Raw genomic sequence first — 13569 nt, 5'->3', positions numbered from 1 at the left:
TTAACCCATTGTAACATTCAATCGAACAGTAACTGAGTGCCTCGATGTCTGCCTAATATATATAGAGAGAGAGAGCGCGAGAGAAAGCCACAGCCAGTGACTCATTGTCTGTAGGTGCAAACCACTTTTGTGAAAGGTAGGTAGCTAATAAAATGGTACAGTGTATATCTCTATTATGCGTGGGAATACTTTGGAAAATATTTCCAAAATTAAAATCCCTTGAAGCTGATTTTCTGGTGTTTTTAAGTCTGTTTTTAATAATCCCCCCAGAAAACTTGGGGGTCCAAATAAAAATGGACCACCAGGTGAGGAACCCTGCCCTAGGGGTCTCGCCCAACCACCTTCGTGGATCCCGCATGAATTCATTTTGATCAAGTGTCATTTTCTGTAATCCAACAATCTAATATCAATATTGCAATGTTGTGGTTTTTTTTTACCTTTATTTACTAGGCAAGTCAGTTAAGAACAAATTCTTATTTACAATGACGGCCTACCGAGGAACAGTGGGTTAACTGACTTGTTCAGGGGCAGAATGACAGATTTTTACCTCGTCAGGTCGGGGATTTGATCCAGCAACCTTTCAGTTACTGGCCCAACACTCTAACCACTAGGCTACCTGCCTGTTAGTTACTGGTCCAACGCTCTAACCACTAGGCTACCTGCCTGTTAGTTACTGGTCCAACGCTCTAACCACTAGGCTACGTGCCTGTTAGTTACTGGTCCAACGCTCTAACCACTAGGCTACCTGCCTGTTAGTTACTGGTACAACGTTCTAACCACTAGGCTACCTGCCTGTTAGTTACTAGTACAACGTTCTAACCACTAGTCTATCTGCTACCTGCCTGTTAGTTACTGGTCCAACGTTCTAACCACTAGGCTACCTGCCTGTTAGTTACTGGTCCAACGTTCTAACCACTAGGCTACCTGCCTGTTAGTTACTGGTCCAACGTTCTAACCACTAGGCTACCTGCCTGTTAGTTACTGGTCCAACGTTCTAACCACTAGGCTACCTGCCTGTTAGTTACTGGTCCAACGTTCTAACCACTAGGCTACCTGCCTGTTAGTTACTGGTCCAACGTTCTAACCACTAGGCTACCTGCCTGTTAGTTACTGGTCCAACGTTCTAACCACTAGGCTACCTGCCTGTTAGTTACTGGTCCAACGTTCTAACCACTAGGCTACCTGCCTGTTAGTTACTGGTCCAACGTTCTAACCACTAGGCTACCTGCCTGTTAGTTACTGGTCCAACGTTCTAACCACTAGGCTACCTGCCTGTTAGTTACTGGTCCAACGTTCTAACCACTAGGCTACCTGCTACCTGTGTGATCCTCTGGAATTTCTTTGTACTTTTATGGTTTAAATTGTTTTACCCAAAAATCTATCAAATAAATCAATGTACAAGCAACCGTCTCATTGTGCTTCAAAGTTTTGACTCTTTCCATGTTACCTCAGTTGACCACAAGAGGGCACTATTATCAACACATTGGACTAAGTACTGTATTCATTTCCTCATTAGTTTACCCCTCATGCTGTATATCCACATTTGAAGTAGGCATCACCATATGTAAAACATATGATAGTAGGAAACCTCATTTGTACTGATAAAAACAGCCCAGCATGTAGGGGGTTCTATTCAGTCTTTGCCAATACCACGTCTGGTTTGGTGGATCTATGTCGGTGGAAATGTTAAGTTGATGTCAATTGTCAAATTAAATCTGTAAAAACAAAATCTTACAAAAACAAAATGGGGGGGGGGGGGGGGTTCTTTCCAGTTGTATTTCAGTACAGGAGGTTGACCAAACAAGCACATACAGACAGCATCCACAGGCTTTACATGGGGACTGAAATGATGGTTGGCTCTCAGCAAACAGACATATTTCCCTCACAAGGTCAACCAGCTATACATTCATTTACAATGAAGCAACTTCAGGTCTGATCATCAACAAAAAGCTTTGCTTTCCACTACACACAATAACAAACTTCTATATTCAAACTAAAATCAAACACTAATGTTCTTAACTGCATTTTCATTGGACGACGAGTGAACAGTAGAACAGAGCTGCCATCCAGTCTCCTGTGGGTATTACATGTTGATCCTTAAAATACCACCCTCGTTAGAAATTAAGCAAGATTGGCCTGCTTCTACTGATCATTGTTTACATACAAGACTGGCCTTGTGTTCAGAAACATTCTAACACAGACATAAGCAGGATATAAAATGCTGCTCCCATCACAGCCTTCAGATCTCCCCTTCCTTCCTGAGGTGGTGTAGGGGTTTACAAAGTACCAATGATTAGAGGTATCAATTAAAATACAATTACACAAGCAGAAAATCAGCATTTGGGACCCTAGAATTAAAGTCAAACCAAAATGTAAAATCAAAAGTCCCCCGTTTAAAAATGGCCTTAAACTAAGATTTAGCAGTTACAGAAAGGAGGAAATATTAAAAGAAATGACATTGTCTCTGCATCTGTTCAACATAAACTTAGGGAGGGTGGGGGTATGGGTAGGCAATGTGAGGGGATTGGAAGGTATTGAGGGTTGGTCTCTGGAGAGCTGGGTGTTTTGGTGTTTTGTGTCTGGGGCTGTAGAAGGCTGAGCTGAAGCAAGGTTCTGGCTGTACAGGGAGACAGGGTACTGAGGATGGTTTTTGGTGTAAAGGGATATTGGGTGTTGTAGGTGTAGGTGTGCAGGCAGACGGTACAGTCAGGGGTTTAGGTGTAAAGGGATATTGGGTGGTGTAGGTGTACAGGCAGACGGTACAGTCAGGGGTTTAGGAGTAAAGGGATATTGCGTGGTTGTAGGTGTACAGGCAGACGGTACAGTCAGGGGTTTAGGAGTAAAGGGATATTGGGTGTTGTAGGTGTAGGTGTGCAGGCAGACGGTACAGTCAGGGGTTTAGGTGTAAAGGGGATATTGGGTGGTGTAGGTGTAGGTGTACAGGCAGACGGTACAGTCAGGGGTTTAGGAGTAAAGGGATATTGGGTGTTGTAGGTGTAGGTGTGCAGGCAGACGGTACAGTCAGGGGTTTAGGAGTAAAGGGATATTGGGTGTTGTAGGTGTACAGGCAGACGGTACAGTCAGGGGTTTAGGAGTAAAGGGATATTGGGTGTTGTAGGTGTAGGTGTGCAGGCAGACGGTACAGTCAGGGGTTTAGGAGTAAAGGGATATTGGGTGTTGTAGGTGTGCAGGCAGACGGTACAGTCAGGGGTTTAGGAGTAAAGGGATATTGGGTGTTGTAGGTGTAGGTGTACAGGCAGACGGTACAGTCAGGGGTTTAGGTGTAAAGGGATATTGGGTGTTGTAGGTGTAGGTGTCAGGCAGACGGTACAGTCAGGGGTTTAGGTGTAAAGGGATATTGGGTGTTGTAGGTGTAGGTGTACAGGCAGACGGTACAGTCAGGGGTTTATGTGTAAAGGGGATATTGGGTGGTGTAGGTTTACAGGCAGACGGTACAGTCAGGGGTTTAGGTGTAAAGGGGATATTGGGTGGTGTAGGTGTACAGGCAGACGGTACAGTCAGGGGTTTAGGTGTAAAGGGATATTGGGTGTTGTAGGTGTAGGTGTACAGGCAGACGGTACAGTCAGGGGTTTAGGTGTAAAGGGATATTGGGTGTTGTAGGTGTAGGTGTGCAGGCAGACGGTACAGTCAGGGGTTTAGGTGTAAAGGGGATATTGGGTGGTGTAGGTGTACAGGCAGACGGTACAGTCAGGGGTTTAGGTGTAAAGGGATATTGGGTGTTGTAGGTGTGCAGGCAGACGGTACAGTCAGGGGTTTAGGAGTAAAGGGATATTGGGTGTTGTAGGTGTAGGTGTGCAGGCAGACGGTACAGTCAGGGGTTTAGGTGTAAAGGGGATATTGGGTGTTGTAGGTGTAGGTGTGCAGGCAGACGGTACAGTCAGGGGTTTAGGTGTAAAGGGGATATTGGGTGGTGTAGGTGTACAGGCAGACGGTACAGTCAGGGGTTTAGGACTAAAGGGGTGTAATGTGTGGGGCATGTGGGATAGTAAGAGGGTTCTAACATGATGAGAGATGGGTTTTAGATATAGGGGGAGGAAGGGTACTGCGGATGCCACCAGTCCATGAGTCTCACGCTGTGTACAGGATCCAGCACCACCTGTGTCCCCCCCTGCTCCCCCCTCCTCCCCCGCTGGGGGGGAGAGTCCTGGAATACCAGGCGCACTCGGTGGTGACGCATGTCTGTGCTCACGTTGATGTTGAACTGGGAAGGGAAGAGAGAGAGTGGGTTAGACAGACTGGAGACACAGGTTCCCCTATCCTAAAAACAGGCCCGAGTTACAACCACATAATGGGCTTTTAAAAAGGCCCAAAGCAGCTGTTCTTTTAACTCAATATCAAATCATTTCTAGGTTGAGTATCTAACTGTAGTCGCTTTTCAAAGAAATCGACAAAAAGAAACAAAAACCACTTTTTTGCAAAAAAAACGATTTCTCAAGCAAGAATTTGAGTGAGGGGCCTAAAGGAAGGGATCTGTAACCTGACAACTAGTCGCTATTGGCAGAGGTCTGAAACGCTTTGTTGGTTTACTAACTTATACCGCCTGGTGATGTCACCAGGCAAGCCACAACTCTACCCAGGCAAAACTTGCTGATTAGAAGGTTATATTTTCAACCAACAACAATCAGGAAATGACACTGACCACATTTGTTCCCCCTTTAAAAGTCTTCCTTTCATCAGCTGTTGTACAATATGACACAAAACACAGAAAAAAACTGAATTTTGACTGCACTGGGCCTTTAACAATGCAACTTCATGGATGGAGACAACAGACTCAATTCAGTGTGAAAGCCAGGGAGAGTGGTGTACTGACCAGGGCGAGGGTCATCCCCATGACGATGGAGGTAAAGATGAAGTTCAGGGTGGTGACCTGCAGCAGGTAGCAGTCTGAGTCTGGGTTAGCATGGACATCCTCATACTGACGGGGCAACAACAGACCCCGGGTGGCATTACCACCCTTACACCTCACCACCTAGTGGACAGAGACACAGAAACATATAGAAACTACCATACCCCTGATTACAATTAAAATGTTGGACTTCAAAATCAAACATACTTCACTAGTGTCCTTCAGACAGTTCGGCATGAATACATACCGGCTTCACAAACTTGAAGTTGAACTCCCACATCGGATCAGGTGGAGAACCCACAACCTTATTGACCCAGAACAGCAGACACTGCAGAGGAGAAAATGGGGAAAACATTTCTTAGCATGGGCCGCCCCCGGTGGTGAAGGTAGGAAACAACACCTCCACTTCGCTGATCCTCAACATTTGGGACCCCACAAGGGTGCATGCTCAGCCCTCTCCTGTACTCCCTGTTCACCCATGACTGCGCGGCCATGCACGCCTCCAACTCAATCATCAAGTTTGCAGACGACACAGCAGTAGTAGGCTTGATAACCAACAATGACGAGACGGCCTACAGGGAGGAGGTGAGGGCCGTGGCGGAGGAGTGGTGCCAGTAAAATAACCTTTCCCTCAACAAAACGAAGGATCGGATAGTGGACTTCAGGAAACAGCAGAGGGAGCAGCCTCACTATCCACATCAACGGGACCACAGTGGAGAAGATAGAAAACTTCGAGTTCCTCAGTGTCACATCACTGACAATCTGAAATGGTCCACCCACATAGTGTGGTGAAGGTGCAACAGCGCCTCTTCAGCCTCAGGAAGCTCAAGAAAGTTGTCTTGGCACCTAAAACGTTTACAGATGCACAATTGAGAGCATCCTGTCGGGCTGTATCACCCCCTGGTACGACAACTGCAACGCCACAACCACAGGGCTCTCCAGAGGGTGGTGCGGTCTGCCCAACGCATCACCGGGGGCAAACTACCTGCCCTCCAGGAACGCCAAAAAGATCATCAAGGACAATAACCACCCGAGCCACGGCCTGTTCACCCCGTTATCATCCAGAAGGCGAGGTCAGTACAGGTGCATCAAAGCTGGGACCGAGAGACTGAAAAACAGCTTCAATCTCAAGGCCAACAGCCATCACTAGCACATCAGAGGCTGCTTGCCTATAGACATAGACTTGGCATCACTGGCCACTTTTAGAAATGGATCACTAGCCACTTTAATAATGTTTACATATCTTGCATTACTCCTCTCATATGTTTATACTGTATTCTATTCTACTGTATCTCAGTCTATGCCGCTCTGACATTGCTCGTCCATATATTAATATATTCTTAATTCCATTTCTTTACTTAGATGTGAGTATTAGGTATTTGTTGTGAAATTGTTAGATATTCTTGTTAGATATTACTGCACTGTTGGAACTAGAAACAAGCATTTTGCTACACCCACAATAACATCTGCTAAACACGTGTCTGTGACCAATAACATGTGATTTGATTGAACAAGTGTCAAGTGGACATTAACCTGTTAGGGCTAGGGGGCAGCATTTGCACGTCTGGATAAAAAAAATGTACCCGATTTAATCTGGTTACTAATCCTACCCAGTAACTAGAATATGCATATACTTATTATATATGGATAGAAAACACTCTAAAGTTTCTAAAACTGTTTGAATGGTGTCTGTGAGTATAACAGAACTCATTTGGCAGGCAAAACCCTGAGACATTTTCTGACAGGAAGTGGATACCTGATGTGTTGTATTGACTTTAAACCTATCCCATTGAAAAACACAGGGGCTGAGGAATATTTTGGCACTTCCTATTGCTTCCACTAGATGTCACCAGCCTTTACAAAGTGTTTTGAGTCTTCTGGAGGGAGATCTGACCGAACAAGAGCCATGGAACGATGATGTCCCATTAGACACCTGGCGCGCGAGTTCATGTTGGGTACCCTCGTTCCAATACGTTATAAAAGAGTATGCATTCGTCCACCTTGAATATTATTCATGTTCTGGTTAAAAAAGGCCCTAATGATTTATGCTATACAACGTTTGACATGTTTGAACGAACGGAAATATATTTTTTCCCCTCGTTCATGACGAGAAGTCCGGCTGGCTTAGATCATGTGCTAACAAGACGGAGATTTTTGGACATAAATGATGAGCTTTTTTGAACAAAACTACATTCGTTATGGACCTGTGATACCTGGAAGTGACATCTGATGAAGAGAATCAAAGGTAATGGATTATTTACATAGTATTTTCGATTTTAGATCTCCCCAACATGACGTCTAGTCTGTATCGCAACGCGTATTTTTCTGGGCGCAGTGCTCAGATTATTGCAAAGTGTGATTTCCCAGTAAGGTTATTTTTAAATCTGGCAAGTTGATTGCGTTCAAGAGATGTAAATCTATAATTCTTTAAATGACAATATAATATTTTACCAATGTTTTCTAATTTTAATTATTTAATTTGTGACGCTGACTTGACTGCCGGTTATTGGAGGGAAACGATTTCCTCAACATCAATGCCATAGTAAAACGCTGTTTTTGGATATAAATATGAACTTGATAGAACTAAAAATGCATGCATTGTCTAACATAATGTCCTAGGAGTGTCATCTGATGGAGATTGTAAAAGGTTAGTGCATCATTTTAGCTGGTTTTATGGTTTTGGTGACCCTGTCTTTGACTTGACAAAACATTACACACAACTCTTGTAAATGTACTGTCCTAACATACTCTAAATTTATGCTTTCGCCGTAAAACCTTTTTGAAATCGTAAAACGTGGTTAGATTAAGGAGATGTTTATCTTTCAAAGGGTGTAAAATAGTTGTATGTTTGAAAAATTTGAATTTTGACATTTATTTGGATTCAAATTTGCCGCTCTTGAAATGCACCTGCTGTTGATGGAGTGCACCACGGGTGGCACGCTAGCGTCCCACCTAGCCCATAGAGGTTAATGCCAGAATTTGATGGATTAGTGAGTTGCAGCCCAGATCAAGTACACCGACCCTCTCAGGATCCAAATAAGGCGAGAACATCAAACTCAACAAACCAAATAGTTCTTTGGAAGTTCTAGCCTGTTGCCCCGCTTGGCGCCATCTTGGTTCTTTACCTTGGAGTTGAGTAGCGTGGTGGGCGTGGACTCTGGGAGGGCAGGGTTCAGAGAGACACGTGAGCTGAATGGCTCATACAGGTGGAAGAGGGAGCGAATCACGCGAGCCCGTAGACAACGCTTCCTGGCTATGGAGTCTGGCTGCAGACGGAACGGCAGGTGAGTATCCAGACTGTAGTGTCTATGGGGGAGAAAGAGAGAGAGAGAGAAAGGGAGATGAAAGTGAGAGCATAGAGCGAGGCAGGGAAACAACATATGTAAATAACAAGGGTACTTCTCCTTCAGGCGCCAAATTTCAAGGACAATGTGAATCCGACTTCCCAGGATTAAAGTCTTATCAAGAGCCGTGGGAATGAGAGGGTCTAACCCTACCTCCTGTATAGTCTGGTCCAGAAGGCAGCAGTGCAGGTGACGGTCCAGGCGTTTCTGCAGATCAGAGCAAATGTACACACATCCTCTGGACGGATATAGGAAGCCAGCACCAGCCAGATATCCACTGTGTAGTCCTCCCCATCACTGCACTCACTGCACTCTGGGAAAACAGACAATCCCCCAAAAAATGGGCTGTTACAGTCAGGAAAGTTGTTCACACCCATGTGTCCTTGTTCACCTCCCCTTACAGATCTGAGATGACTGGATAGGTGAAAGAAAAGATGGCCTAGTTTACAGCCTATTGCAATTACCTACCCAGTTGCACTGTATAATATCTGTGAAGGAGCATGAACGAGTACAGGGGAAAGGGAGCAACTCTCTGGAATGAAACGCAGTCCTCAACTCTCTTCCAATGCATGACTAGAGAGAGGTGAAGCGTACCTTTCCTCCTCTTGTTCTTCTTCTTGCGGGCCTGTTTGGCCTCGTTCTCTCCATCCTCCCCGGGGTCGAGGTCGTCGCTACTCTCCAGTGTGTCTCCGGTGAGGGTGGATGCTGACGAGAACACCTCCTGTAGTGAACCCTGAGACCCCTCTAGCCCACACAACATCTTCACTGCAGGACAAACAGTGCGAAGTTAGTAAGCACATTAATGTGGTGTATCGATTAAACACAATGTCTGTAGCACAAATCGAAACATTTTGAATGACGCTCTTACCTTCTTTTTCAATTGCATTGGCAACTGCCTTTTTTACCCTCCCTGACTTCACAACGGCTGGGTCGGCGTTGGCGAAATCAGCAACTGTCACTGCAAGAGAGCGGAGAAGATGCAGTTTACCAATCACTCACAATAGCAAAGGGTGGCATGGGGTGCATCTCAATAGTTATATTTTACAACTTCTTGCTCCCCCCCATCTCTTTTCCTTTGTCTGCACTGACCTGAAAACACTTGTTAGGTGAAACCATTGTCAGACACTTTTGGCTTTGGGCTTGTTCGACATTGTAGGCGACTGCCTACTGACTAGAGGTCGACCGATTAATCGGAATGGCCGATTAATTAGGGCCGATTTCAAGTTTTCATAACAAATCAGCCACTGATTTGCCGATTTAATATTTTTACACCTTTATTTAACTAGGCAAGTCAGATTAAGAACACATTCTTATTTTCAATGACGACCTAGGAACGGGGGTTAACTGCCTTGTTCAGGGGGGATTCGGGGATTCGTTTTTGCAACCTTCCGGTTACTAGTCCATCGCTCTAACCACCTGCCTTACATTGCACTCCACGAGGAGCCTGCATGGCAGGCTGACTACCTGTTACACGAGGGCAGCAAGGAGCCAAGGTAAGTTGCTAGCTAGCATTAAACTTATCTTATAAAAAACTATCAATCTTAACATAATCACTAGTTAACTACACATGGTTGATGATATTACTAGTTTATCTAACGTGTCCTGCGTTGCATATAATCGATGCGGTGCCTGTTAATTTCTCATCGAATCACAGCCTACTTCGACAAACGGGTGATGATTTAACAAGCGCATTTGCGAAAAAAGCACTGTCGTTGCACCAATGTACCTAACCATAAACATCAATGTCTTTCTTTAAAATCAATACACAAGTATATATTTTTAAACCTGCATATTTAGTTAATATTGCCTACTAACATGAAATTGTGTCACTTCTCTTCCGTTCATTGCACGCAGAGTCAGGGTATATGCAACAGTTTGGGCCGCCTGGCTCGTTGCGAACTAATTTGCCAGAATTTTACGTAATTATGACATAACATTGAAGGTTGTGCAATGTAACAGCAATATTTAGACTTAGTGATGCCACCAGTTAGATAAAATACGGAACGGTTCCGTATTTCACTGAAAGAAAGAACTTTTGTTTTCGAGATGATAGTTTACGGATTCGACCATATTAATGACCAAAGGCTCATATTTGTGTGTTTATTATATTATAATTAAGTCTATGATTTGATATTTGATAGAGCAGTCTGACTGAGCGGTGGTAGACAGCAGCAGGCTCGTTTTGCGAGGAGCTCTTCGCTGTGCTTCAAGCTGTTTATGACTTCAAGCCGGGTGGGTATAATTTGTGGAACGTTCCAACAGGAATCTATTCCAAAAACTTTGTAAATAACAAGGTTGCCAAAAACAACGCATACAAAACTGTACGGCGGCAGAATAAGATACCGGGTAGTGAGTGGTCTATTTCATTGCATTTTTCACTCATCACGTTTATTCAGAAAAATGTCTGTCCTCATTCTGGTTGCCTATGGACAAACATTAAGAATAAGCTACGTGGTTTGTATGTGTTGCTACTTTGTATGCGTTGTTGGTAGGCAACCTTTTACTTTACGTTTTTAGGAACAGATTCCTGTTGGGACGTTCCACAAATTATACCCACCCCTTCAAGCCTATCAACTCCTGAGATTAGGCTGGTGTAACCGATGTGAAATGGCTAGCTAGTTAGCCGGGTGCGTGCTAATAGCGTTTCAAACGTCACTCGCTCTGAGACTTGGAGTAGTTGTTCCCCTTGCTCTGCATGGGTAACACTGCTTCGAGGGTGGCTGTTGTCGATGTGTTCCTGGTTCGAGCCCAGGTAGGAGCGAGGAGAGGGACGGAAGCTATACTGTTACACTGGCAATACTAAAGTGCCTATAAGAACATCCAATAGTCAAAGGTATATGAAATACAAATCGTATAGAGAGAAATAGTTCTATAATTCCTATAATAACTACAACCTAAAACTTACCTGGGAATATTGAAGACTCATGTTAAAAGGAACCACCAGCTTTCATATGTTCTCATGTTCTGAGCAAGGAACTTAAACGTTCGCTTTCTTACATGGCACATATTGCACTTTTACTTTCTTCTCCAACACTTTGTTTTTCATTATTTAAACCAAATTGAACATGTTTCATTATTTATTTGAGGCCAAATAGATTTTATTGATGTATTATATTAAGTTAAAATAAGTGTTCATTCAGTATTAATGTAATTGTCATTATTACAAATAAAATAAAAACAATTTAAAAATAAAATAAGCTTTTATTTAAATCGGCCAATTAATCGGTATCGGCTTTGAAAAATCATAATCGGTCGACCTCTACTACTGACTGATCAACAAATCATCTTACATCATAATTAACTACTTTACCCACAATGCATCACAGATTTCATGCCCTCGAACAGAGACTTGCACCTTTTTCAGGACACAGCAGAGGAAGGAAGACAAGGAGGAGAATAAGTCTAGCTACACTACTGAGATGCCCCTTAGTAGTGGGGCCGCTTGCACCAGTTGGTCGTAACTCTATGTGCGATGTAAAATGTGATCTATGCTGGACCTAAAAATTCTACCTGTTGCCCTTCTTTGAACTACGACTGGGAGTAGACTCAACGCCTAGTAGGGAGCAGGAGTAGGGTGCAATTTCATGATATGGACAGAAAATAGCAAACTATATTTTCAAAAGGATGTGAGTCTTGTGTTGATATTTCACAACCTCTGCAGGCTTGCCTAAATGTGTCTCAGATATTATCAAAGTAATAGATGAGCTGCCACTCCACTTATTTGCCTAGCACTTCCTTCACCATGGAATGTGTAAGCTACAGAACATACAAGGAAAATGTTCTCATAACAATGTTAGACGGTAATCATCATGAACACTCACCTCAATTTGGCTAACATTTTCCCCAGCCTAATTGTAACCAAATATCCAAACGGAGTGTACGTGAAAACAGAAATTGAATGGATTTATTGAGACGAGTCCCCACGCTTGTCTCAAAACTGCGCGATAACGCTGTCCCAATCATAAAGAGCTGAATGATTGTTCACCACACACAGCTATCGATTTAAAGTATTTAAAACGGTTGGATGACTTTGGGAGCTTCGGTAAGGAACAATATGATACATGCTTTCAATGTCATTAGCCTACTTTATTCCAATATTTTCATCAGAGTGATATTCATTCCAACAGTAATTATTGATTGATCCATCCAGTTGTGGTTAAGAAAACGTGCACGCATAGGGGCGCTGCCTAGTAACCAAAACAAGAAAACATAAATGATCATGAACGCGCATTGCTTACACCGGATTTAGCTACGACTAGTTTTATTTTAGGTTGGTGCAACAGGTGTAAATTCTGATACCAAAGTCTGACGTAGCTACGCCCAATTTAGCATTTAATTTTAAACTCAACTGGTGGGTATGTCTGACTAACATCCAGCAGAAACAGGCCTACATATTTCTATCTGAACGTTCTATTTTTATGGGTAACATTGAAATCCTCCTTAATATGAACAAGCAATGTATTGACTACTAATGATGGTAGTAGAATCGGGTGGTTTGACTTCCGTCCTCGAGGACCCACCCACTCTGCGCACCACTGTACGTTACTGATGACGTACGGTGGCCTGTTACCGGCTGGGTAAACAAGTTAGCTTTAGCAAGCTAACTACAGTACCTGACTCCGAGCAAACGTCCCCGGCCCGAAATTTCAGCCGTTTTCGGTTCCCTTTCTTGGGCATGGCGGTAACAAGGGTCTGTGGCCGCTTATCGGGGCTGTGTATCCTGCCATGTCTCTATGACAAGCAGAGGTAAAGAGAAAAATAAAAAAGTGGGAGAGAAATTGAAAATTGTTCCTCCAGGATCTTCAGCCATCATGGGACTGACGTAAGTGAGCTTACGTACGTTAAATCACGCGAGACTTTCTTCGTATCGTTATTCAATGGCTAGCTCATTATTTTCGAATCTGATTGGACAAGACGTCTTCTGGGTGGTCATTGAGCCAGTCAGATTAGTCTGTTCACTCTCACTGGATGGAGGTGGAGTTAAATTCCCAAAGGATTACGTCATCATCTAAAATCGTATTACAGAGTAGCAGAAGAGAGACGGTAGGCTACTATGAAACCATTGTAGCACACTGACTTCCTAAATATAACGATTTGGTCATCTGTCAATCAATCAAATATATTTATAAAACTCTTTTTACATCAGCAGATGTCACAAAGTGCTTATACAGAAACCCAGCCTAAAACCACAAACAGCAAGCAATGCAGATGTAGAAGCATGGTGGCTAGGAAAAACTCCCTAGAAAGGCCAAAACCTAGGAAGAAACCTAGACAGGAACCAGGCTCTGAAGGGTGGCCATTCCTTTTCTGGCTGTGGCGGGTAGAGATTTTAAGAGTACATGGCCATTAAGGACATAT

The 13569-nt window shown here is 43.7% G+C and overlaps 1 protein-coding gene across 1 annotated transcript; it reads right to left on the bottom strand.

Annotated features, from left to right (window-relative positions):
• Window positions 1-1749: 1749 nt before the first annotated feature.
• Window positions 1750-13051, bottom strand: LOC106565693 (transmembrane protein 183A). The gene is made up of 8 exons (XM_014133063.3): window positions 12825-13051; window positions 9080-9169; window positions 8806-8976; window positions 8365-8524; window positions 7993-8173; window positions 5115-5195; window positions 4832-4990; window positions 1750-4222 (listed from the first exon to the last, which is right to left on the bottom strand). Exons 1-8 carry the CDS (start codon window positions 12886-12888, stop codon window positions 4040-4042), a joined length of 1089 nt encoding a protein of 362 aa, XP_013988538.2. The 5' UTR covers window positions 12889-13051; the 3' UTR covers window positions 1750-4039.
• Between the last annotated feature and the right edge of the window lie 518 nt (window positions 13052-13569).

This window comes from Salmo salar, chromosome 12 (assembly GCF_965601325.2).
Source record: "Salmo salar chromosome 12, fSalSal1, whole genome shotgun sequence".
NCBI lineage: Eukaryota > Metazoa > Chordata > Actinopteri > Salmoniformes > Salmonidae > Salmo > Salmo salar.
The sequence above is the reverse complement of the archived record's forward strand: the minus strand, read 5'-3'. Positions and strand labels throughout refer to the sequence as shown.

Bases quoted from the DNA above. Each gene is read 5' to 3' on its own strand.
- LOC106565693 (XM_014133063.3), bottom strand. From the start codon at position 12,888: ATGCCCAAGAAAGGGAACCGAAAACGGCTGAAATTTCGGGCCGGGGAC. The intron at 8,174-8,364 runs GTAGGGTTAGAC...TCTCCCCCATAG, and splicing joins TGGACCAGACTATACAGGAG to ACACTACAGTCTGGATACTC. The intron at 4,223-4,831 runs GTCAGTACACCA...TTCCCTTCCCAG, and splicing joins TGGGGATGACCCTCGCCCTG to TTCAACATCAACGTGAGCAC.